Source organism: Molothrus aeneus, chromosome 14 (genome assembly GCF_037042795.1).
Source record: "Molothrus aeneus isolate 106 chromosome 14, BPBGC_Maene_1.0, whole genome shotgun sequence".
Classification (NCBI taxonomy): domain Eukaryota; kingdom Metazoa; phylum Chordata; class Aves; order Passeriformes; family Icteridae; genus Molothrus; species Molothrus aeneus.
In genome coordinates, this window is record NC_089659.1 from 5,132,398 (window position 1) to 5,158,445 (window position 26,048).

Sequence of the window (26,048 nt, forward strand, 5' to 3'; positions counted from 1 at the left end):
GGGGAGTTGCTGATGGAAGGGATCGCCGGGGAGGGTGCGGAGGGCAGGCAGCCAGGGCGCTGGCCGCAGGCGGCGCACGGGGGCCGGGACAGCCGGGCGGGGACAGGGCAGTGGGGCACGGGGGCCGGGACAGCAGGGCGGGGACAGGGCAGTGGGGCGAGGGCAGGGACAGCCGAGCGGGGCCCGGCGGGGCCGGGGCGAGGCCCGGGGCGGCCGGGGCGGGCCGGGGCCGGCACATTCCGGGCAGGCGCAGTGAGCGCACAGCGCTCCGGGCCCATGGAGGCGGCGGGGCCGCAGCCCGCACCGGGCCCCGCGGCGGGGCCGCAGCCGGGCGCCGAGGAGATCGACATGTCCCTGGGTAGGTGCGGGGCCCTCCGTGCGGGCGGGGAGCCGGGGTGGCTGTGTGCGGGGGCTCGGGCCGGGCTCGGGCCGCAGGTGGCCCCGCCGTGCGGGTGTCCCTGTCCCGGTGGCGGCTCGGGCGGAGGGGCCGTGTGCGGGCCCGGGCTCGGAGCTGGGCTGGGCTGGCAGCAGCCCGGGGCTCACGGGACAGCGGCACGGGGGGCTCGGGCAGAGCAGCCCCGCTGACAGGGAAGGGGGGCCATGGCCTTGCTGTGCTATTTATAGCAGCTTGCTGCCATGCTCGCCATTCCTCTGGCACGGGGAATGTGGACTGAGCATAAACAACCGACAGCCGCCCTGCCATGAACTCCCCAGGCCTGGATTCTGACGCATGGATGAGAGATCTTGGTGGATTATCGTGTTGGTGTTTCTGCTGGGAAAGGAAAGTCCACCAGCACCTTTTGTTACTGGGTCAGCTTCCTAATTGAAACCTTGTGTCATTTCTTCCCAGCGAAGAGTCATTTGTTAGGAACGACGAACATTTTCCACTGCAAACTCAAACTGATCCCTTGGCTTATGCACCCTTATTTCAATGTTTCTATGAGGAGCTATAGCCACAGTGGATCCCTCATTTTTGATTTATTTTTCTCACATAGTGTTGCACACTATTTCTGTTTGCTGATGTGTGATGCTCCCTTTGCTCTCCCTTAGTGCTTTTCTGAGTCAGACCTCCTGTGGTCCAACTCCATATTCCATCCAGAATACTTACTCAGGGTAGAAGAGAAAATTGGAAAACAAGAGGCCCCTGGTGAAGAACTTTTTCCATCAGGTGGTTTTTCTATGCTTTCAGATCCATTTGTGCCTTACATGAGTTAGCAGTCAAAAAAAACTGCAGGAGTTGCTTTAAAGCTGTCCTGATAGATCTAATTCTGCCTCGAGGGCATAGATGTACCAGAAATGAGCTCTCAGGATCCCCTTGCAGCCTTGTGTAGTAGTCCATTACCTCGCTCTGTTAACCCCATCATGTTTTTGGGCACAAAAGGCAGGGTAACAACTCATACCCAAACAGAAAAGACACTGAAAGGTGACAGATCAGGCACCTGAGCATTCAGCCCCTCTCATTTCCTCATACTGTGGACAGCCCACCCTTGGATGAGTGTGGTCACCTCCCTGCAGAGTGTGCAGGGATGCTTTCAAAACGCTTCAAAGCATCCTGTGCTCCAAATCGCACGTGCCCCAAAGGCACATTTAGCTGAGACCATTAGCAAATTCATCCCAAGAACATGGCCCAGCATCTCCCCAGCCTATTCTTTTCCTGGCAGACTTGAAAGAGAAATCACAAAAGCAGCCTATTCTTAAATCTGCTCTAGTTTCTTTTCCTTGGGCTTTGTATTCATTTGGACACAGGAGTTTCTTGATAGGAGATGACAAAGGAGCAGTGCTGGAGGTCTGATAATTCATGGTAAGCACCCACTAAAAGCTGATGGTACTTCTGTCCTTTGACTCCAGTGATACATTAAGGAGCTGGAGTAGCCACTGCCTGGGAAAGGGCGTGTTTTGGACACTTCATTTCTTGCTAATTCATTCAAGTTAAAACATTCTGCCTGCAGCTTCACAGATGTGCCTTTATTATTTGCAAAGTATTTTCTGGAAGATTTGAGGTTAAAAGAAAAAAATGTTGGAAAATATGAATTATTGAAGAGGCATCCCTTTGCCTTGCCATTCCTCTTCATCAGAAGAGCTTGAGTTAAGAAGATCCCGTTGATTGCAGACCAGCTGATTGAGAATGGAGGGGCCTGAGGTGTTTCTTGATAGAGCTCTGCACCTGGCACTACTTTGTGCATGATCCAAGTAGCTCAACATCTGTCACATCCTCCCCCCTTTGGCCACCTTTCCTACAGCAATTCAAGTCAGACCTTCTCTGAAAAGTTCTCTGCCCAGCACTGAGCTCCTGGTGCCCCTGCAGAAACCTCTTCCTTTAGGCTTTTGGAAAGCCTGCAGGATCAGATCCCTCGGTGGATGGGGTCTGAAATCTCTGTCCTGCCATGGTGGGGACGTGCTGGATGGTGGCACATTTGTAAATCATTTGCTGCACTCTAATCTCCAGCCTGCAGGAGCCCAGTAAATTGATCCTATACTTTCTAAGCTAAGCTTAATCTTTCATTGTCTGCCCAGCGGAGCTCACAGAGCAGCGAGCTCCGTGTTTACCGCGGACAATTCCGGGCACCCAAAGAGGGAATGGCTGTTGGTGGAAAGTGCAGTTTCCATGGATTTCTCCTCATTTCATTCCAGATGACATCATAAAGCGGCACAGGAAAGAGCAGCCAGATGCCAGCGCCGTGGGCGACAGCAGAAGGCAGCAGGTCAAGAACAGGAGCTCAGCCTCCGGCTATGGGCGGCCCCGATACCGAGCCTGGAAGCAGAGGAATTTGCAAGGTAGATGGGCACTTGAGGCAGCAGAGGCTGGCCAGGCTGGGAAAGGCATTTTTAGCAAAATCCAGCTCTTAAATCCTTCTCCTATCCAATTTCTGTGTGCGCATAAGATGTGCTCAGGCCCTGATTAGCTTTTCTCCCCATAACAATGGAATATCAGGGCCCTTTCAGAGCATAATTCATCCATTTCTCTCCCTTCTACTCTCATGAATTACTAATTTAAAGTGACTTAATATCTATTCTCTATTCCCCTTGGCTTTGCATATTTTAATTATGCCTCTTCCTAATCCTCATTTTCCCAGAGCAGACTTAAATTATCAAAATTACCCCCTCAGTAACTGTATTTGATAGCTCAGTTATTGAGGCTAAATTGTCACTTTTGCCAAGCATGCTATTTTTATGGTGAGGTTTTTTTTATAATACTGAGTGATCATGCCTTTGTTTTGTTCCACTGGCTTTTACCTACAAACCAAAGTTGTCTGCTTCATGAAATGACATCTCTACGAACTTTTTTTTTTAATTAGTGCTAAGTCACTCTCTGATGATTTTAGTGATATTTTTCAGAAATACCTTTTCAGTCTTATATTGGAGTGCCAATCACACATCTGGACAGTGGGATCACTGGGGGCAGTCCTACTTGTCTCTGCTCTGCCTCCCACCTTTGTGTTCTTGGTGACCACCACACAGTGCCTTACTGAGGATTGTTCTAGTTCAAATCATAATGGTGATAAATGCCCTTAGCAAATTGATTTTTCTATCAGAACCCACAGGCTTTGATATTCTCCCGCACTCCAGCAATTACTGCACCCAGAGGCAAATCCAATAAAATATTTTTTCCCTATTTCTTAGAAGGGAGAGCTTTTCTGTTAATTTATATAATTATTTCTGCTAGTTTTAGTATTTCATAGGTTTTCAGGGAGTCTGAATTCAGCCCTGCCAAGTGCAGAGACCTGCCATGCTGTGTGGTGCTGATTGTCAGTAGCAATTTGGGGAAGCTCAGCATGACTGGGAATTTAGCCCATAATTCATCAGGGGCTCGATTCACTTTGGTCCCTGCTGAAATGCAGTCCTTTCTGGGCTGAGATGTGATAACCATTATCAAAATGATGATCTGAGGAGCCCAGCACTGTAATGACAGAGGAGGGGGAAGGGTATTATGCTGATTAAACCAGCAAGCAAAGTGCTGTTAATCCCTCTTGGAATATGGCTTAAACCTTCTCCCTAGTGGGGGAAAGATGATTTTTAATGACAAGAAATTTGAATTTCAAATCTCCTTGGAAAAAAGAGTCTGTCAGACATGGGAACTTGTGCCCAGACTGGACTGGCTGAGCAGAGGTGCCTTTTGGCCATCCCAGGTGTGCTCAGAGCTAGGCTCTGAGCACACACCCAAACATGGGAGGTGTGTGGGGGGGGTTGTTCCCCAGCTGCTGACACTGTGGGGTTTTATTGAAATGTTCTTACATTATTAAATATCTGCCAGACCTTTTGCAGACATGAAGCCTCCCATGTGTCACACTTCAGGACACAGATGACAGAGCGAGGCCTTGGTCCCCAGCTGGTGTGATGGGGTCCCCCTTGGAGGCTGATGGCTCTGTCATGTGTTACTGAGTGCACTGCTGAGCACAGGCTCTCTAATAGGAGCAGACTGACAGGGACACGATTTTCTAGTCAGGGCTGCCTTCTGCAGCAGTCCCTGCCATTGCCCTGATGAGGATCCAGGAAAGGCAGCTGATCTCAGCCTCTTGTCCTCTCCAGGGTGTAGGAGAGCTGTGCAGCAAGGCTGGGTGTCCAGGAGGAGAGCAGCCCAGCCAACAGGCAAGAGACAGGGACAGGCCCAGGGTGGGGGCTGAAGAGAAACAAGGCAGGGCAAAACAGACTGGGAGAATAGAAGAAGGAGAAAAAATCAAAGGGACATTGACTACATCAAATCTGCACGTGGTCAAAAAGAAACAGTTGGCCAAAACTGAATGTTTGTCACGAGAGGAACATTTACAGACCTGCACTCCTGCAATGAGAGGGCATTGTCTGCAAAGGAAATAACAGCTGGCCCCAGAGCTCGTGAACTGTGTTGTGCTTCTGTGCATGTTCCCAGCCAGCACCTCTGGCCGTGGGGCACAAAGCACCCCAGCATGGTGTTTGGGGTCTGCTTCCCAAGGGCCTGTCCTGGTGCCCTTCTGTTTAGAGCCAGAGCAGCTCAAATCATCTTGAAGCACGTTCCAGTGTGAGCAGCTCAGGCTGGTGCTGGCTGGTGTTACACCCTGAGGCTGCAGCCCTCATTCATGGTGGCACTGGTGGCCCCTCACAGCCATGCCACTGCTGCCTCAGAACACTTCATTTGCAGTTGCTCCAAGGCAGTATAAATTGCTGTCACTGTAGCAGTTGATGTAAGATCAATATATGCACCTCACTGCTCTGTGGTTTGTGTCAGTGAGATCCAGGGTTTGAGTGCACTCCACACAGCTTTGTGCCTGATTTATTCACCCCAAGGTGTGGGCACACCTCACTGGTACAGCAGCTGTTGGGGGGAATGGGCTGAAAACAGAGGAGCTTCAGTGACCTTGCAGCTGGGGATAGCAAAGTGTGAAGCAGCAGTGAAGGAAAACACACATCTGCTGTTTACCCTCTGTGTGCACTGAGAAGTAGAACATCTGGTTATAGGTAATGGAGGTGTTTGGTAGACTTGGGGCACCTTTCTGGACATGCTTGAGCTCCCTGCCTTGATACAGAGATCAGAGCACAGCATGGTGGTGACCCTGTGCAGGCAAGCCCTTGATAAACTGGTGTGAAGGGCAGCCTGGTGAGTGTCCAGCACTGGGCCAAGCTGAATGGTGCTGCTGCCTGTGCCCAAGTGGCTCTGCTTAGGTGTTGCTTCAGGGATCTGCTGGTTTGTGAGGTAACAGAAATAAATTCCATCCTGGCATTCCAGCTGAGGCTTTGTGATTGTTGTTGTTGTGCCTGTGGCAGCTCACACAGTGACTCAGAGACTTGCTGTCTCATTATGACTACAGAATTTTATTATGTGGAGTAATTAGGTTTGGAAGCACTGTGCCTCAGTCTGACAGGGCTTTCCTGTCGCTCAGCACTTCAGCACTCTTCAAAATCATCAGCAGGCTTAGGGGAGAAGTTAAATGCAGAACGTACAGTGGGTGTGTGTGGATCATGGAAGAGCAGCAGGACACTTCCACTTCAATAGGAGAAACTATGGTGTGTCAAGCTAAAAGAAAACAAACAAACAAACATATATATATATATATGTATACACACACACAAAAATAAAAATTATACTATGATGTGGGCCCTCAGAGCTGCTGTGGGGTTGGCTTTGGGATGCTCAAGTTGTGTATATCTGTATCTAAATGCTTTTTCTGTTTCATAGTTAATTCATAGCAGTGTGAGCTCTGACAACAGATTGACAGGTCTCCTGATGTGGGTGTTCCTGTCTTTATGAGGAATCAGAATTGTGAAAGGCTTTTCTCTTCTGTGTTCTTTCACATCAAGTAATGTGTATGGCAGTCCTATATACAAAAAGAGTGCTAGAGAGACATTGGAAAAATTAATTATTTAATATGAATCAGCGTGGCTTTTGCACCACTATTTGTGTAGATATTCCTGTTTCACATTAAGTTAACCTTGTAATCTATTCACAAAACTGTAGTCATAAACTGAATTTTGAATGATGCTAAAGTAAGAGGGCTTTGTTTTTAGGACCTCAGCGTTTCAGAAGAGGCTTTGGACAGCAGCAGTTCAGTCGGAGACAGTTCAGGAATGCTGTGCCTGGGGGCAAGAGAAGAGCAGCTGCTGCATTCCAAGGAGTGAGCCCTTTGAACCGCCAGGACTCAGCTCAGGAGGTAGGGCAATGAGGAAGGTCTGGCTTTTCCCTAATGTCATGTAGAAATCTGCTCAATTTTGTGATCCTGGAACACCCCAAAGAACAATCTGCATAAAAACCATCATCTTTTAATGCCTGTGCACAGCATTTGTATGCATAGGTGAGTACAGACATACATGAATATGGAATAGCAATTTTACAGTTAGTTTTATAAAGCTTCTGACTTAGCATAATTTTACTGATCAGTTCCCATGGGTTTTGCTAAAAAAGATTTTTTAAAATTGATATGAAAAGGTTTAAAAATATTTCCATTAAAATTAATTCCATGGCATCTCATCTTACTATTATCATTTAGAGGAGGTGTGTTGAGATTCTTTGTTATTTGTTCTCCACCCAGAGCATTTTCCAAGTTCCTGTGAAGTCAAAGGACTTGGTGACTTGTCAGGTGACTGGTTCAGAGATCCACTTTCCACCAGAGATGCTGATTCCCAGTACTGTGACAGATAGTGTGAGAGGCAGCTGGGTTTTCCTGCACTGATGAAAATCCACTCAGTTAGGAGGTCATAGATGTTCAGTGAGCTTTTTAAAAAAATCCAAGTGCTGAACAGGATGGCACATTTACTGAATGTGTTGTAGGGTATAAATAAGAAAGCCCTAAACTGAGCATGCATGTGCAAGGAGTGAGGTTATTCCTGAAAAGAAAGACCAGGATGACTCAGATATTGAGTGTGGCTGGTATTTACAGAGAGTAATAAGCAGTTGCTAGGAGGCAGAATTCTACAGTAGCTTCCACTTTGCAGGAATAAATCAAGGGGGAAGACTATGGAAATAGACCTCAGTTAGTTGGTACTAACATGATGGTGGTTGTCCCACAGAAGTCACCAGGCTGGAGCCTGGGGCAGTGTGTGTTGGAACTGCAGGACAGACCCTGCTGAGGCTCTTCTGGTGTGCTCCATGCATCAGGGCATGGTCCAGGCAATGCCCCTTCCAGACAAGAAAGAGCTGATGACCAAAAGGAAACTTGAGCAGGGCTGTAATGCACAGCTTCTGTGAGACTTGCTCTGCATGGACTGATCTTTGTTTTCTTCTTTGGTTTCTGCAGCATTAGAATGAAATGAATTAGAATTACAATTAGAATGAAACATTCTCCCTGGCACCTGTAGTTCCATGTGCAGGAAGCGAGGCACCCCCCTCATTGATTGTTATCAGCAGAGAGCAGCCCCTTGTGTGCTGTCCCTGCCCTCACCCCCTGTTCTTGTACCAAGATTGTGCTGCAGGTGACAACTGCTGAGGTCTCCCTGCTCTTTCAGGGCACCAAGAAGAGCAATGCTTTTGCCAAAAGCAGTGGTGGGCAGCAGGAGGAACAGCCACAGCCATCTCCAAGCCCCAAGAGATTCAGAGCAGATGCTGCCAGCATCCGTGCCCCAGGGAGGAGGTAAAATCTTTGGGAACTCTGGGTTATTTTGGTTTTCAGTGGTTTTTACCTGTGCAACTTGTGGGATTTTTTTTTTTTTTTTTACAAATCATGGGATTTTTTTTACCTGTGCATGGGATTTCTCTCTCTGTATGTGCCAGCTGGGTGTGGCTACAGCCATGTGCATGTGCAGCACCAGAAAAATACCCCTGGGTATCTTAGGAAGGCACCTGGAAAGAAAACAACCTCGTGCTCATAGTTAATAATGCCTATATTAATCTGTGATTTTATTTCAGGAAGCACAGAAAATGTGACCTTTGTATTTTTAATAAACTTCATCGCTTTGGGAAACTTTTGAAGGGTGAAATAGCATTTATTTTCATACAGGCAGGAAATACAGATTCCAGCCATAAGGGATGGGCAGACAGGGAGTGTGTCCCAGTGAGGGGCTGCAGGAGCAGACTGTGCCCCAGGAGCTGTGAGGAAGGCAGTGTGCCAGGTGCTGGGCACTGTCTCATCGAGATCATTATGTTCTCTGAGCTCAAAAGGAAGCTCCTTGCAATCCTTCATCTGCTCTGAGCAGAACAGGGACTGAATAACATTAAGAGGTCCTTTCTGACCTGATTTTTTTCTATGATTTTCCTCCTATGTTTTTTGCTTTTAATGAGCAAAGCTCAGAACACACAAACTGTTGCCTCATTTGAGCAGAAAATCAAGTTCCTCTGAAATCCTTTGCTGGCAGAAAAACCTGTTGGGCTTGGTAACACACAGCCTCATTTGCTTCTTACACTGCTTTTTTAGACCAGCTTGGGTTAGGTATTTTGGCATTAAGTGTTAGAGGTACCTGGGATGATCCTCACCTCTTGTCTCTGTCCTTTAGCAGGCCTTTCCTGCTGAACAGAGGAGCAGCGTTCCAGCAGAAGCGGATGCAGCAGTGGTTCTCCAAAGCTCGCTTCCAGAGATGGGTCAGTGCTTGAGACATTTCCTCTGCAGCCTGCTAGTGACAAACCTTCCCATTTTACCAGCCCAGTTGTAGCTGTGCTTCCTAAAGTAATGGTGGGGAGAGAGGGGGAAAACCTGAACACTGCATGCATTGGTAGGAAGGTATTTGCAGGCAGTTTTTAATGCAGCTTGGTATTCTGGCAGCTGGGAAATAAATCCTGGGAGGGTGATAAAAATAAACCTTGCAGTTTATAGAGCAGCAGAAGCAGGGCAAGGTAAAGCCACCCCATACACATCACTGTGCCAGTGGGAAACCCCAGATTAGCACGTTTCTTGACAACTCACAAGGAAGGAGCTCTTCAGATACACCAAACAAAATCCTGGAAAAGGAGTCACTGTTTCTGAGAGCTAATTCTTTGAAGTAATTGTTTTAAAATATATTTTACAGCAGATGGATTCTCAAGGAGAGGGGAAACCGCCAAGGATGAGAAGGTAATTGGGGAACAAAGACTCAATGCAAATAGACAGTGCTCTTTCAGGCTTGAAGCTGGATAAATCTCCCTGTCTCGGCAGGTGGCAAGTGAAACCCAGCCCGGGAGCAATTCTGACGGTTTCTGTGCTTAATCCCCAGGCGGGCCAGCCCAGCCTGTAAGTAAATGAGGTGATTTGTTAGGGTGGGAGCCCTACAAAAGCCATTTCAAATCCCTTTAGCATTATTGCAGCTTCACTTCTGTAATGAGTGTGCAGTGAATGGTTCAGACCCAAAATGGTTAGCAAATGTCTGAGTCCTTTCCCAGCATATCAGAAGGAGATCGAAATCCCGTGTATTTACCTGTAATTACATGGTAATCTGTAATTACCGAGCCCTCATTTGTTATGCAGAATGAGGAGAAATGGAAGCACCTTTGTGGGAAGAGGTGGCAGGCTGGTTGTGCTGGCTGTGGGGTATTGGGAGAAACTGTGTGCCCCAAAGGGACACCCTGTGCTCGCTGTGTAAGAGGAGCTCAGAGGCTGGAAAGGGGCAGCTGCAGGACCTGGCACCCAGCTGGGGGCAGAGGGAAGGGTGGGTGAGGGCACTGTGCATGTCCTGGGTGCAGAGAGCACCCCTCAATGGCCTGGATGTGACAGTCCCCAGTGCTGAACTCTGCCTGCACGGCTGCTCTCCTGGCTCTGCCAGGGGCCACACATGCCATGGGACGGGTGCAGTGTGTGGGTGTGTCCTTTACTCCGTGCTGGTTTGAGAGGATGGGAAGTGCTGCCTCAGCATCCTGAGTGACTGCAGCTCTGTGCTTTCCCCAGGCCTGGATCCAAGCGCCCATTCCTGCGAAGCCAGAGGGCCCCAGCACGGGTGGCCAAGCCCCAGCCCAGGGGGGTGCTGCTGAGGTTCAACTTCCGCGCCATGGCCAACCAGGTAGAGGATTGTCGACGGCACAGGAGGCACCTGGCTCCCTGCAGCAGCCCTGCCACTGAGCTCTTAACGTCACACTCAGGTTTCTGGGGCTGCCAGCTGGGTTTATCTAACACAACCTGGGAGGAAAGTCCCGTAGCTGTGTTGGCCAGGTTGCTCACAAAACTGAAGGCACTTGAGAAGACTGTTCAGCAACTACAGACTCAGCCCAGTTTTCCCCACTCTGATGGCCTGTCTTGGCCTGTCCATGTGCTTGCTTGGAGCAGGGAGGTCCTGCTGATGAGTAGTCCTGGCCAGAGGGGACTGTTTCACTGTCAGTGCTTCCCATTCCTCAGAGACACATGGCACTTCTGGGCTTTGCTCGCTCTTTGCTTTGGTGCCCTTCTTGGTGTCACATTTTACACTGAAGTATGGTCCAAGAGCCCTGGGGCAGCTGAGAAATCCTGCTCCACCTTCTTCATTGCCGGCGTTTCTTGTGTGGACGGTTTGGTTTTACCCGATGCCTTGTGCTCAAATGCCATCTGCTTGCTCCTGTTCTTGCCGAGGATGCCCTGTGTCCTGGGGCTGGGAGCTGCTTGGAGGTTTTCCAGCCGCACACAGTCTGTCGAGCTCCCTGTCTCTGTGTGCTGAGTGGTTTAATTGACTAACCAGCTGTGAATCACCAGCCTGACTGATGGGCTCTAATCAATACCCCTGCTACGAGTTTGGCTGTGCTTTGCCACAGGACAGGGGACTGACTCGCTCTCGCTTTCCCCTGCAGACCAGCCTGACGCTGGATGAGAGGTTCTCTGGTCTGAGGAATAAGAGGCGCTTTACAGCGGCCAGGAGCGCCCGGCGGACGGTCACCATGCCTTAGGACACGTGCTCGGCACAGGGGCTGCCTGGGACACTCCAGGCTCCCTCCTCAATAAAAGTCCTTAGATTCCCTTTGAGATAGCTGGTTTGGCAATGTGCTGTCTCCTTCCTTCCACACAGAGTGAATGAGTGATTGAGGGCAGGGATCAGGCAGGATGAGCGTTTGGGTCAGAGCACAGGGCAGGTGGGACATGGGCAGGGAGGGGGATGAGCGGAGATGGATTTGCTGGGAGAGCTCTGCTGGGAAGCTGTAGGGCTGGCCCCAGCCCTGTCCCCCTGCCAGGGCACCCTGTGCTGACCAGGGTAGACCACAGAGCCTTCCCTACATTGTCTGGGGGTGGGAGGCTTTGAGCATCATGTGCCTGCCCACATGGGAGACAGAGCAAAGTGGGGATGCTGCAGCTGGCCACAATCACCAGCATCCACCCAGCTGCCCAACTTGTGCTTGCAGGCATCCCTGCCCAGAGGTTTGCAGTGTAAGACCCCTCCACCCTGAAAACCTGTTGCTTTGCCCTGCCAGTCAGGCCTGAGCACCTTGCATTTCTCTGTGGGTTGCTGTGCTGTTCTGACTGCTGCTGCAGGGACGGGGTGAGACGTGCCATGCCGTGCTGCTGGAGTCACTGTCCTCAGCACGGAGCAAGACAGGCTGCCCCAGCCCAGATCACATTTTTTTTCCAGTGCTGAGTAGTTCTGCATTAGGGTTTTTGTAGTTGCAGCTCCACCCATACTCAAAGCAGCAGCATAATCAAACCAGCAGCAGCACTCTGATAAACATTGGGTGAGATGTTAATGAGCTGGGTTTAGACATTTCTCAATGAAGCCCTGCATCAACCCTGAGTAACTCCTCCATCCTCCATCCACTGTGGAACCCAGCACTGAACATGCTGGACACAGCCTGTTACTGGGCTCTGAGCTATACTTATAACAGGAAATATTTGATAGACTGCTTTATGTTTTACACCAAGCATCTTTAAGAGACTGGACTTGGCATTGGTTTTATAGGAATGTGTGAAATGTTTTAGTTGATGAAGCAGTGATGTATGAGTCCAGTGCACTGAATAAAAAACTTAACTTGTCAATGTCACCTCTGGTCATTTCCTTTCCTTCACCAGCTCTTTGGTGCAAGTTCAGCTTCTGTGTGACACTGGTGCTTTGGGGGAAACTGGTCCCCATTGCTGCCCACCTGCAGGCACTTTACTGCTTTAAAAGCTGGCTCCAAAGCAGTGTGAGGTTTTCAATAGGTAATTTTGTAAAATCTTTGCTGTGATCTCTTATGCCTTGAATGTTACTGGCAAAATTATCCGAGCAGTCCTGGCTACTCAAAATTGTGTGTTCAAAATTAAACAAATGGACCCCAACACCCAGGTTAATGAACTCTGGAGGAGACATCACCCCTTCCTGCAAATAATCTGTATGTCACGGAAATTAAAAAGTTGAACAAGAAACACAGTCACAAGTGGCAGGATCTCTGATTCCAGTTGCCTCCTGGCTATAAATATGGACAGAAGGTGGCAGATTCAGTGGGAAAACCTGAGCACTACTTCAGCCAGGTTGGAAAGGGATGGAGCCATTCAGTCCTGAAAAAACAAAGCTGAGTGGGAAACATTGTTTTGGTGTTCAGATCGCACCCTGATTCTATTCTCCAAAGAAATGTTTTTTAGCAATCTGTACCTTATAATCTTTTAACCACTCTTTAAATTTATATTGAGGGCTTAGGTGATAAAACCTGCTTTCCTAGCTTGATTCCCTTGCAGTGCTGTGTGATTTTTTATGTAGCAGGAGATAAAACAGGCTTTGCACTGCATTCACAAGCAGCCAAAATGCATAAGCATCACACAAAAAACATACTGGGAGAGGGCACAGTGTGAGCTCAGCCCAACAGGCATAGAATACCCCATTGTGCCACAGTGCTAAACCCACAGAATGACTGTCCCTAACAGAGTTATCCCTGCTGTTGTGCACAGGGTGAGCTGGTGCCCAGGGGTATTTGTGTGACACAGTTCCGCTGCTTCCTGAGCCCTGGCTGGGGTACACATGGCCTGTGCTCATCTGACATTTCAGTTCCTGTGCACTGTCCTGTGCTGTGGCCCAGCAGTTCCCCACCTGGGGACTGGCAGCAGCTGCTTTTGGCTGAGCTCCCAGCCAGGATGGGTGCACAGGCCAGGGCCGCTCTGTGACCAGGGCAGCTCTGTTACCTGGAAATCTTCTGCTCTCTGTCAGCCAGGCAACACCACCTCCAGAGAAACATCTCCAGTGGTGACTGAGAACTTTAAAAGAAGCACCTGCACAGGGTTAGAAGGGAGCGCCCACCGTGCATCCCAGGAGGGCAGGGAGGAGACCAGCATAGGCCTGTGGCCCTGCTTGGTCACTGCACTGAACCCGCAGTACCACTGACCCGTGTCTTTAGCCACTTGTATCATTGTGTTTCAGAGAACTTGGTGGAGGATTCATCCAGTATTGTTTTTTGCTTTCTATTTATCTGTTATTCCAAGGGGCCCATACACTATTTTACTCTTGCCAGCTGCAGAGCCACTGTGCCTCCTGCTCCATGTCTGCAGACAAAATCATCCTACACACTTGGCCCAAACAAGTCTGGGTTTATTCACCCTCCACCCCCTCTGGCTGGAACCTCAACCAAGGGCAGCACTCAGCAGTGTTTATACAGGTTGGCCTGATTTTCTTGTAGGGAATCCAGGGAATGATTGTTTTTTTCAGGGCAGGAGCAGAAGCTGTGGCCCAGCCAGACTGATTGGCAGATATTCATCTGAAAGCTTGAATGCCACAGCCCCCATGAGCACCCAGAGCTGAGGGCAGAGGAGGCAGACAGCCACACTGTTTGCAGGTGACAATGGGACCCTTTCCCCCCACAGCTGCCTTTTGCACACAGAGCTCCTGGCTGGAAGGGCAATCTGTGTGCCAGGACAGGGAGATCCCCAAAGCCACAGAGCTCTGCACTGAACCCTGCACTGTTCAGGACCTGCTCAGGGATCCTGGCTCAGGGGTTCTGCTGAATGTCACCCAGACATCAGCCACATGGGATTTCAGCTCTGGCCCTTAGTGATCAAGAGTGGCTCAGCTGTCTGTCAGTGACGTTGCTGGCTGAAGGCCAGTCTCTTCCATACCCCCTGGAGAGGGAATTTCCCTTAGATCCCCCAATTAGGCATGACATATGCATGCAAAAATAAACAAAAAAACAACCCAAACCAATTCAAGAATTCAAGGATCTTCCTGAGGTTCAAGGCTTAAAAGCAGATTTTGCTCATCAAACATATGACAATTGCTTTACAATGTGGGTCTACGAGGCTTTCATTAGCATTTCCTCATCACAGCTCCAGAGCCATTTTTGGAAGAACCGGGCTCCCGATCTCGTCCTGCTCCCGGAATGCCTCCGTTGCCAGGAAGATCCCGGTCCCGCTCCCGGTCCCGCTCCCGGTCCCGCTCCCGGTCCCGCTCCCGGTCCCGCTCCCGGTCCCGCTCCCGGTCCCGCTCCGACCCCTCTCTCTCAGCCCCGGCAGCGCCCCCTAGCGGCACACGAGCCCTCGGGCTCACAGCCGCCCGCCCCCTCACGAAGCCCCGCCCCTCGGTGCCGCCGCCGCCGCGGATTGGTTGGCACGGTCGAGGGCCGCCGCGAGGCCCCGCCCCGTCCCGCGGCGCCCCCTGCGGGCCCCGCGGCGCCTGCGCAGCGGCCGCGGCCGTTGTTGTGGAGGGGCCGGTCAAGATGGCGGCCGGGCAGGGGGGCGGCGGCGGCAACAACGGCAGCGGCAGCGGGACGGCGGCCGGGAGCGGAGCGGCGGGGCTCGGCATCCCCGCGCACCTGACTCTCTCCTTCTCGTCCGGGCCGCACTGGGGCCCGGCGCGGAGGGCGGGGGGCGCGGAGCCGCCGTGGCGGCCGCTGGGGCCGGGCGGTGGCGGGTGCGGGGCCCGGGTGCGGGGATGCAGCGGGGGGATCCCCGCGGTGGCGGGGCAGGGCTGGGGACGCAGCCGAGGGGGTGACACGGGAGCGGCCGCTGTGGGTGAGGAGCGGGCATCCCGCTGGCAAAGGGCAGCGGGGGACAGCGGAGAGGCTCCGTGTTTGGGGGGCTCTCCGTGCAGGCACCGGGGTTTCACAGAAAGGACTCCTGGAGTGATATTGTGAAAGCAGAACGCTCTCTCGGGGCTGCCTTGTTGCGTGGGATTTTCCAGCACTGACAGTTTTATTTTCCTGATAGCATCTGGTTAATTTTCCCTCTCGCATTGCAGGGCACCTCAGGCGTGGCTACGGAGAAGCTCCTCCTTTGGTGAGTGGAAAGGAACCTTTGGTGTGTTGCAGCCGAGTGCTAGTCTGGTGGGCTGACCGAAAGTTCCTGTCAGTGCCTTTGCAGCAGCTGAAGCTGAGGGATCCCCGGCTGTTTTCTTCTTTTTTTTTTGAAGAGCTTTTAAACAGCTACGGGAAGGATTTTGCAGACAGAAAGTTGCGTGCTGCTTTTAGCCATGGTGGAGTATCTAATTCACAAGCATAAGTGGCAATGTCTACTTTAGCCCACTGTTACTTTGAACACCCCAGAATGCCATTTCTCCTTAGTGCAGCTGGATGTGTAGCTGCGGATTAATAAGGCCATAAATGTGATACAACTTCCTGTCCCTCACGCTACTGTCTGTCCACAAAGCACAGAAGCTGCATCAGGGGCTCCTCTAGCTCTGTCTGTCTCCAAAGAGGAGGTTAAAGAGCAGAAAGACAAGAAGTCTGGAGAGGAAGAACAAAGTGAACTTCATTCTGTTCTCAGAGATGATGGTGAACTTTCCACGGTTCTTGAAGATGTTGGTGAATTTCCCACCATTCTGGAAGATGACAGCAAAGCTCCAGCAGTGTGGATCGAGGACAGGGAATGTCTTGCAGAGTGGGATGAGGAGTGGGAACATCCTTATTGCAGGAAGAAGGAGAACAAAGATCTCACAATGTGGGAAGAGGAGGGCAGACAGCCAGCGGCATGGGACTGGGATGGGAAACACCCAGTGGCGTGGGAAGAGCACAGTGAACATCACACCATGGGGGAAGGGGAGGGACAGCATCTCCCTGTGTGGGAAGAGCACCATGAACTGTTTGGGAAGAGGACAGTGACCCTCCCTCTGTTGAGCATCATGGGCTGAGCGTTCTGACAGCAGCACAGCCCCACAGCCAGAGGGGAGAGGAGAGAGGTGCCTGGTGCAGCTGAGCACATCTGCTCTCTGTCATGTCTGCCAGAGCAGGGTGTGAGGTGTGTGTGTCTGAGCATCAGCTGTGCTCAGTGTTCCTCTGCAGCTGAATGTCACAGAGTCCTTTATTGCTCTTGCCCACCCAGAGCATGGAGCTGCATTTTGGCTCTCCTGCAAGGTGGGGTCTCTATCTTGGAGTGACCACCTTTCCTGTTGTTTTTTTCAGGAAACACTGTGAGCCTGGGGGAGCCTGCCAAGAAACACACTGAAGTTGAGCCAGTTGGCCAAGGGTAAGTTCAAGTCAGTGACTTCTTGGCAGTGATACCTTTCAGAGCAGGATATGCTGGTGTGGTCTTAATCTCTAAAAATGTTAATGCAGCAGCTAAATGCATGGTGATGGTCTCCACAATGGGTGGCCACAAAAGTTTGGGTCAGACCAATGGTCTCCTGTCCATGGGCAGACTTTGGGAGGAGCCAGGGGTGTATAAAAACTAACTATAAAACCTAACTGCATCATGGCTGGGCTGCTGCTGCTGGGGCCTGCCACTGTTCCCTTGCTCCCTCCTCAGCCCTGGCCCCAGCCTACCTTCTCCCCTACTCTTCTCCTCTTTTCCTTTGTTGTGGATGCTAGGAAGATGAGATTCTTGTTCCCAGAAACACCTATTTTGCCCATTTTTCAACTGCCTTGCCTGTTTCTGAAGGCTCTTTTAGCAAGGTTTTCCTGACAGTTGACCACTTTTGTGCTAAGTGCTGCACAGCCTCCTCCCATGGATAACTTGAGTTACTGGTGGAATTGCTGAGTTAAGGTGGTGAACCAGCTGGTGGCAAGTGTTGCGGTTCCAGACTGATCTTGGCTGCTCCTAAACCATATTTTTCACGTGCTTGCCATGAAAGGCATCTCCTTTTTCACATCTCCTTCTCCTTTAGACCGTCCAGAGTCCAAGGACAGTGTAGCTACAGGAATGTCTCTCCATTTTACTCTGTGTTCATTTACAAGTGACCTGGAAGCAAAACTCCCCTGCAGTCTTTTCCATAAGGTAATTTAGCTGTGCACATTTTTCCCCATGCCATTGGCTTCTTCTTTCAGCTACCTGTTGATGAAGATCTCTGGTTGGTGATGGAGTCCATGGATGGAGGAACTTCACAGGATGTTGTTAGACAGACATGTCTGGCTGAAGGAGGGATGGCAGCTGTCAGCTGTGAGGTGAGGGCTTCTGCTTGTGCTGCCCATGGCTTGGACATGATGGTCCTTCGAAAGAGATGGTGAGAACAGGAATGGCTTTGTGCTCAGATGTGTTGTTTTTATGCCTTGGAGAAGAGACAGCCTCTTAAATGAACTGCCTGTCTGCTCTTTCTCTTCTAGTACTCTTTCATACTCTTTTGATTTTGATTGCTGTTCTCAACTTTGCCTTGGACGCTTTGTCTGGAGTTTGTCTGCACTGCACTCCTTGCTGGTCAAAGCAAAGTTGCTGGTGGCAACTTGGTTAAACTGTCCTTTCTTCTGTTGTATATTCAGGTTGAATTTTTACCCTCGTGTTTTTTGAATAAAAACTCTGTTAAACCTTAAGTCCCTTGAAGTATCCCTTCCTTATCACCCTGCAATTCAGCTGACCTGAGCAATGTGAGGGGAGAGTGAGCTCAGCCATGCCCAGAGCTGAGCACTGGCAGAGCCCAGAGCAGCCTCAGCATCTGCAGAGCCAGGCTGGAAGGAGGCCCTTGACGCCTTCTCGAGTGCATCTGTTTCTTGTTTACAAACTCTGGGTGGTGAAAAATGCCCCTGGTGCTGGAGGAAGGCAGAAGGGGCTTGGGGCAGCCCCAACTGTTCCATGCAAGGGAAAAGTGCGGCCAGTGGCCGACACAACCCGTGCCTTTATCCCCTCCCACTTCGGCCAAAAACTTGAATCATAGGGCGAGTGAAAAAAGGGCATGGGAGGAGCTCCGGCCGCTCCGTCCCTGCAATCCAAAGCGTCCTTTGTGCGGTTCTGAGCCCCCCGGGCTTTCCTGGCCGCACGGGTGTTCCTGTCGTGCTGGCTGCCAGCAGCCCGGGCCCATCCCGGCACAGGCTGGGTGCTGCAGGCGATGAGATCCCGGGATACACATCTGGTGGCACCTGCGAGCCAAGAGAAGCATCGGACTGAGCTCGCCGCCCGTCCCGTCCTCCTCTGCCCTCCTCCTCCCGCCGGTCCTGCGCTCACCGGGGATCCCGGAGCAGGTGCTGCCGAAGCCGCCGCTCCCCAGTAGGGAACGCACCCCGTACTGCTCCTGCAGGGCCTCCTTCGCCTTCCCCGCGGGCCAGACGCCTCTGGCAGCGCTCGGCCCAGCTCCAGGGCCCGCAGAGCGTGTGTCCCCCTGGAGCCACGGCGAGCCAGGCGGAGCCCAGACGTGGGACAGCTCCGGACGGCATCAGCTCCACCGGTGCCCGCCCGGCAGCGCCGCACCGGAACGGCCGGAGCCGGGCGGAGGCGGCACCGGGGCCGGGAGGGAGCGGCGGGAGGGACAGGGACCCTGGCAGAGCGACGGGAGGAGGGAGGCGAGGAAACAGCGGGAGCGGGGCAGGAGAGCCGCCCCTGCCGGAGCGCCGGGACTGTGTGCCCGTTAGTCCGTGTGTCCGTTGGTCCGTGTGTCCATTGGTCCGAGTCTCCGTTAGTCCGTGTGTCCGTTGGTCCGTGTGCCCGTTGCTCCCTGTGCCCGTTGCTCCCTGTGTCCATTGGCCCGAGTCTCCGTTAGTCCGTGTGCCCTTTGCTCCCTGTGTCCGTGTGCCCGCTGCTCCGTGTGCCCGTTCCCCACCGGCCGAGCCCCGGGGCCCGCGCAGGCCACGCGGGGCCGCTGAGCTGGGGGGGACCCTCCAGGCTCGTCCGTGCTTCATTCGAGGCTAATTAAAGACGCCGTGATTGATAATCGACGATTGATACCCGCCCCCCTTGGGTTTTTAACTATCTCATGAGAGGCGAGATGCTTTATGGGGGCCTACACTCGCTGGTCTACACTTCCTTGGATTTAAAAATCCTCACCTGATTGTAAGAATGTTAACAATGTTAACCGTGGTAGTGCACAAACATGCCACGAGATGGCAAGTTGTGACTGCATTGGGCACCTCAAACTCACAACTCCAGCGAGGGAGTCACCGGGAAAAACCAAACTACGATCACTGGCATGGGGAAGGAACGTTCGCAAAACTAATCCAATGTTCCTTTTCTCAAGATTAAAAATAGTTTTGAATCTATTTTCTGCTTTTTAACTTGCTAGGGCTCTCTGACACACGAGGGTTATTTTTCACAGTAGTTTCTCGTTGGTTTGTTTTAAAAAGCAAAAATAAAAACTGAGACAAAAACTGAGATTCTGTTTCTTAAATATGTGCTAGGTATTTTGAGGAACTACTTGTTAAACGTAATGAACCTATGTTTATTGTTTCTTCTTGTGGGAGATACACGAGTAAAAAGCTGGAGACCAGTGATTGTATTCAAGAGTAGGAATACAAGAACATTCCTACCTCTCCATTGCCATTCCTGTCTGATTCTTACACATCATTCTTGCCTGTGCAGGAAATCCAGTTTTGGCCAATGATGACTCACAGGTAAAATTCTTTTCGAGAGAAATTACCTATCAAAATGTGAGGTAATATAATTATTGAATAAAGGCAATTATTACACAAAGAGCTAACATTTCAACAGAAAGGGGGCTACATTCTACACCTTGTTAAGCCAAGTCTTGATCAAAACACTTGAAGCCAGTTTAACTAACAATGTCAAGGCTGTTTATCAAACCAAAACTGCTGAAAGGCAAGGCAGGGGAGAGCAGCTGTAAGAACTTGGAAGTAGCAAGTGTCCAGGTTAGGAATCAAGAGAGAAACTCTGGTTATAATAAAGCCTCAGGGAATTCTGCCTTCAATTTCCATGGCTTTCACTTGCATGTAGTGTGAACGACCCCTGTCAAGATTTATCCCTGCCCATGTTTGCTACTTTCTCCTCAGGAAACGTCTTTGCAGTTCATCTTGTCTGTTAGGATTCATTCTGTACAACAGAGATCCCCTCAAACTGCTGAGACCCAGCTCCTCCAGCAAGGAATAACATTCTCTACACTCTCTGAGTCTGAGTGACAGCCAGTATCACAGTGCAGTGCATCCATTCATGAACATTTACATCATTTATACCCAGCCCTTCATCTTCCAGCAACACTTAGGTGGCTCAGTGAGCAGAGCCCTGCCAAACCCCTGTGACAGTGACGGGCAGTGATACCCAGCCTGCTGACAGCCTGTCTCACATGCACTGTTTAAAGAGCATCATGGGCAATGCTGCACCTCCAGCACAGCTCCACTGCTGCTGCCTGAGCTGAGATAAACCCTGAAGGTCAAAGAAAACATAGCTCTGTTTTTGGAATAGCAGGGGTGTCTGGCTGCCTTTATTCCAGTCCACGATGAGTGTCGAATCAACTTCAACAGAACCAGGGTTTTATTAAGGGCTTGAGTTCAAACATCATCAAGCATCAGCTCCTCACAGGAAGCTGAGTTGTTGGTGGTCTGTCTCACTTCCTATGAAAAGACAGGACAAATTGGGAGGCTGTGCTCTAAATTGCTAGAGAAAATAAAATTATTTACTTGTTCATCACTTGTCAACTCCCTGCTTCCTTGTATTCTGGTTTCTCTTTACAGCATGAAATGCTTCACTTCAGTTTGTGTACATACAATATATATTCATAGAAATCAACATCCACAGCCTTTTTTCCACAGAGATTTGAATAAGGTCCAGTTATATCTATATGTTTTATATTTAAAATACTCTATTCAGCCCATTTCTGAATTATTCAGTAATAGTTCTCTTTAGTTACAAGAAACACAATCTTTATATTCATGTACAGATAGCATTCCATTAACTGTAGTTACATTTAATCTTTTTGCAATTAAAGACATTTAATCCCAAATGCTAAGATGTCTTTGGAGACCATTAATTCGAAAATTTGTTTACAACTTTTGAATAGGATCTGAGGATGCTAACTTTCAACCCTGAGAAAACCACCTGACTTTTTATTTATATTAAAATTTCATGGACTTAAAATCCAATTTAAATATTCATGACAAATATGCTCCTTGTTTGGGGAGAAATGCATGCATTAAAAGGCATGCTGATTAAACTCAATGTAGTTTTAATGGAAACAGGTAAACACTTGATTAGTGGCCAGTAAAAATCTGGTTTAATTTACATAAAAACTCATCTTCTCTTTGAACCCAAGGTCTAGCTCATTTAGCTTTATGTTGCTCGACATAAATAATTTTAGTAGTGTTCTACCATTGCTAATGACTTTCAGCAGAATCTCATCACATATTCTGACACAGGGTTTATAACTTTGATGTTAAAGAGAAGTTAAATAAATACTAATGGATGAAGAAAAAAATATTTTTTTTGCTACATATTTCAGCCAGTGAGGAGTCACCTGTGTGTGTGTGAACACAGACAGTGCCACTCACAGCTGTCATCAATTTACTGCTGGTGGCAGAAATAACCTGACACACCAAGAAAATGATTTGGCAAAAAGGAAACACTTCAGAGTCATCACTCATGGCTCCAGCAGAGCAGAGCTGACTGGGAAAACAATTTGCTGCTGTTGTTTTTGTTTGTTTGTTTTTAAACCGAGCATTTGTGCAGTGGCATCTTTCAGTTTAGGACTCTGGATATATCAAACAGAACAGTAAGTTTTAGCATCAGCTATCAAATTCTTATTTAATATGTAGGGTTCAGAATTCAGCAATGAGACAAATCTTCCATTTTTTTCAGAAATCAATATCTAATTTACCTTAGAAGTACTTCAGAAGCATTGGAAGTTATCACTAAATTGGGTATCTGTGCTAGCTCATTCACAACTTATAACTCAAAAATCTATTTTAAAGACATGTTATGCAGTATAAAATATTACACACAAATTAGCTCAAAACAACAGGAGTATGTTTCATTAGCAACTCTCATCTTGTCTATGCATTAATTCTACTGCCCTTTGCACAAATGAATTTAGATCCTGTGTGCTCTGGGTCAGTGAAGTACCAAGGCCTGAACAACAGGCCCAAGCCAAAGCTGACCTCTAGATGAACTTTCCAACTAAATGTTAAATATAGTTGCTCATTAACAAAGTATTGTTATATGTGTTCATTAATTGGCAAAACATGTTCACCTTTCTGTATCTAGAAACAGCATAAGGCCACATCTGGCCTAACTAGGGGGTATAGGATCAAAGACAACTCCCTTGGATCCTCCTTGAGCCCTGGCCAGGCTCTGGGAGGAAGCTGACAGGAAAATGAAATTAGAAATGATGTCAGCTGGTTTGTTTAGCCGTGTACACCCCGGACCACTGTCACAGCAAAGTGGGGGAGCCTCGTGGCCTGCAGAGGAGGAGGCACTGCAGGAGTTCCCAGCTCCTGGCGTGGTTCTCCAGCCCTTGGCTGTGACAGCTTCCCCCCAGAGCTGATGTCTCTTGGGCTTGGATGATGTGTGATGGCTCTTCCATAATCACTGTAGGCATTCTTTCCTAGCAATGATTAGCATTGCTCAGCTTGTCCCTTTGCAACTCTTTGCTCATGGTTAGGTGCCTTGCTTAGCTTATCCTTTTGTGATTCTTTGCAGTTTTCCATCATAGTAAATGCCACTGTTCCTTAAGTTGGGGTCTGTGTCTCTGACCCTACTCACCAGCAAAACAGTCAGAGAACACATACATTTTCCACCTAAAATAAACATTTTTGTTTGTTTCATTGTAGTGTGAAAATTAGGTTTATTACTCAGCAGTCAGCATTTTAAAGATCTCATGATTTGTTACATTTTGCTTTTTCACACATCCTAAAGTCATTTGACTGCATTTAACCACAGAAAAATCTATCAGTAGCTTCCAAATAGATTATGAACTACTTAGTAGGTTTTTGCTCTTACCTATCACCAGTTATTTCAAAAGTAACCCCCAATAATGCAATCTCAGTTAAAATAAAATAATCTTGACTCCCCAAATTAATTTTATGCATACCCGGAGAGGAACTTACAGATTTTCTGTATTCGATGCTTAGGGATGTTTTCTCTTGAAGATATAAAATCATAACCAGCACAAGCCACAAGGTGACACTTTAGGACTATTGGAAAGAGATTATCATCATGACAAAATAAATAATTTTGACACTGGAATGAACTGGGCCAATTATGAAGCACACAGCAAGTGTGAAATTGGTCTAGGCCTTTTCTGAAGGGGATTGATTGCTTGGCTGCAAAGAGGCAGGCAGCCAAGTGCTGTATTGACCCACAAGAAGAAGAAAGGAACTCAGAAATTTTTTATTGAGGGCTCTGCTTTCCTGTTGTCAAAGCCATAAACCAGTTTTATTTATGGACATGCAAAGCAAATCAGAACAGTGTGCATAACTCGAAAGTCTAGCATTTTCAAGGAGAGCACCCCCAAACCTGGCACTTCGAAGTGGCAACGTGAAATAAATGTGTGTGTGGCTGGAAATCAACTGTACACTCAGAAGTCTCTAGATCACTGACACTTGTTTCAGCAGCTGTTCTCTAATATGGCTCAAGTGAAAGAAACTAAGTGAGAGGATATCACTGTACAACGTGCCCTGTGGACAGCTCTGCCACAAGCTACACAATCAATATTGGGCTCTAACAGCAAAGTTGGTATTAGAAAACTCTTATTCAATACTAACCAATCTTTCTAGCCACCAGTTCTTAGGAAATCTTTGATATAATTTCCTTAAAACCCCAAGCCTTCTATAACTAATAGTTATAATATAAATATTAAGCTCAATATAAATATTGAGCACAAATACATACATATTTCAAAACGAGGAAAGAAAAACCACCTGAAAACACACTTGTGATTCTTCTTCATGTCTTTTCCAGACCTCTATATAGTTTCCCAAAATTATGTTCCTCCAAGATGCCAGCATAGGCCAAATTTATACACTTGAAATAAGGTGCTGATGACATTCTAACAAAGTGCCCCAGGCTCCTCAGCTGAGCAGGAACTGCAGTTCCCCTGTCACTGCTCTGTCAGGTGATCCTGGAGCTTGTCTAAGCTGAAGAACCCAGCTGAGGTCATGTACCTCCTTGAAGAGGAGATGAACATTATTTTCCTGTTTGTTTTTTGCTTACTTTCTACCAACCTGATTGTCCTGCTGAGACAGGTAAAGAGCTAAAAGGACTTAGGAATTTCTTGGACATTATTCTTCTGTGTTAGAAAGTGCACTACAAATCTATCCCAACTATTATTCCTAAAGTCACAGCCACTGTAAGTGATGTGTAAAGGAAAAAGTCAAGACATTGCTTTTTAAAACTCTAACATTTATACAAAAGTAAAAGTAAACAAGACTAACAATAAATTTCTTGATTATGGATAAAAGTTTAAGAACATAGCAATGCCACTTATTTTCTGTAAATCTGACAGAGATTTACAGATTTTAAACCACTAATTTTTTAAATGTTAATTTTAGTGCATTCTTCTTTACTAGGAAAGTTTCCTTTCCCTACTGAGTTTACCATTTTCCATTCAAGAGCTACAGATTTTCTTTTTCCTCCCATTTCCTACAGGGAATAGGCTATCATGGCAGACTTTTGTTTATTTGTTTGTGTATCTTTGCATTATTAATAAGCCCTGGGAAGAGAGTTTGTTACTTAAGCTCCCTCTGCTGGCTCTTCAGCAGCAGAAACACAACAAACGAGAGGTTTTTCACTTGCACTCCCTTTTCATTAGCGTTAGAGCTGGGAAGCTGCAGTTGCCAAAGTTAGCACTTCCCCACAAAGGAAATGCAGAGGACTTGGAATACTAATGTAATCAAGAGGCTACAGGAACTGGGGACAGCAGTATCATGTATAAAATATTGCTTAGGTAAGTCTGTACTTGCTGCTTGCAACACTCAAGCAAGGCACCCACAAGCTGAGAAATGCGTTTCCTTCTACCTTGCATTCTCACCTGCTTAGGATTTAAATACCAGTTGTGTTATTGACAGTCATAATTTGTCTTGTTCTCATATTAGGCAAAACTTTCTCAATTATGAATTTTTCACTCCCACCATTTCAAAATCTTACCATAGTGCACAATATATACTTTGAATATTTAGGTAATATATACTTTGAATATTTAGGTCTTCACAAAGACTTTATACAGACTTTGCAGTTTCTCACATTGAAATGAGTACAGCTGTTCACAATTTGAGAGTGCATCTTTAGAGAATAATCACATTTTCAGTTGCTCATCTGCAAGCTTATTTTTAGAGTTTGTGGCAAAATCTAACCTATGACCCCTTCTGGACTCTGCACCCTATAGTTATCAGAATATTTTCAAGCATTTTAGTTATTCACAGTCCAGATAAAATATAGGCACTGTCCTGCCTTGAAATCTCCAGGAATATCCTCTGTCTGTGATCTTTGAGTCAGATTCCCTCTAACTCAGGCACATCTGTTAAATGGTCTCTGGGTGGGCATGGAGTCACATCAGGCTCACTGACAGAGGAGCTCCTCCACACACTGAGTTAGAATTTTTTTTCCTCCCTACTAATTCCAATGACATGATTAGTTTTCCATTTTAGGTATCTCATCATACTGGGCCAATCTTGTTCCACTTGTCTGTTTGGCAATGAGGAAATGAGGACTGATATCCTCTCTATTCATTCCCTAGCAGAATGCTGATGT

At 48.4% G+C, this 26,048-nt stretch overlaps 1 protein-coding gene and 1 long non-coding RNA gene across 5 annotated transcripts; both read left to right on the forward strand.

Moving 5' to 3' along the window:
• The first annotated feature begins 235 nt into the window (after window positions 1-235).
• On the forward strand, window positions 236-12,299 carry LOC136562720 (UAP56-interacting factor-like). 4 transcript variants are annotated; one of them, XM_066559705.1, is made up of 9 exons: window positions 236-358; window positions 2,632-2,775; window positions 6,478-6,620; window positions 7,912-8,036; window positions 8,896-8,980; window positions 9,406-9,449; window positions 9,531-9,605; window positions 10,257-10,368; window positions 11,126-12,299. In XM_066559705.1, the coding sequence occupies exons 1-9, from the start codon at window positions 277-279 to the stop codon at window positions 11,219-11,221; spliced, it is 906 nt and encodes a 301-aa protein (XP_066415802.1). In that variant the 5' UTR covers window positions 236-276; the 3' UTR covers window positions 11,222-12,299. The 4 variants fall into 4 exon arrangements, with proteins under 4 accessions (XP_066415802.1, XP_066415803.1, XP_066415799.1 ...); XM_066559706.1 differs by having other exon boundaries at window positions 8,899-8,980; XM_066559702.1 differs by having other exon boundaries at window positions 10,257-12,299.
• Window positions 12,300-15,192: 2,893 nt separating this feature from the next.
• On the forward strand, window positions 15,193-17,959 carry LOC136562559 (uncharacterized). The gene is made up of 4 exons (XR_010784526.1): window positions 15,193-15,497; window positions 16,619-16,682; window positions 17,480-17,655; window positions 17,756-17,959. It is a non-coding gene; the product is annotated as an uncharacterized lncRNA (long non-coding RNA).
• Window positions 17,960-26,048: the final 8,089 nt, after the last annotated feature.

Excerpts from the sequence above, each read along its gene's own strand:
- LOC136562720 (XM_066559702.1), top strand. The coding sequence starts at position 277 with ATGGAGGCGGCGGGGCCGCAGCCCGCACCGGGCCCCGCGGCGGGGCCG. Across the intron at positions 8,037-8,895 it reads ATCCGTGCCCCAGGGAGGAG|CAGGCCTTTCCTGCTGAACA; the intron begins GTAAAATCTTTG and ends TCTGTCCTTTAG. Across the intron at positions 9,450-9,530 it reads AAACCGCCAAGGATGAGAAG|GTGGCAAGTGAAACCCAGCC; the intron begins GTAATTGGGGAA and ends CTGTCTCGGCAG.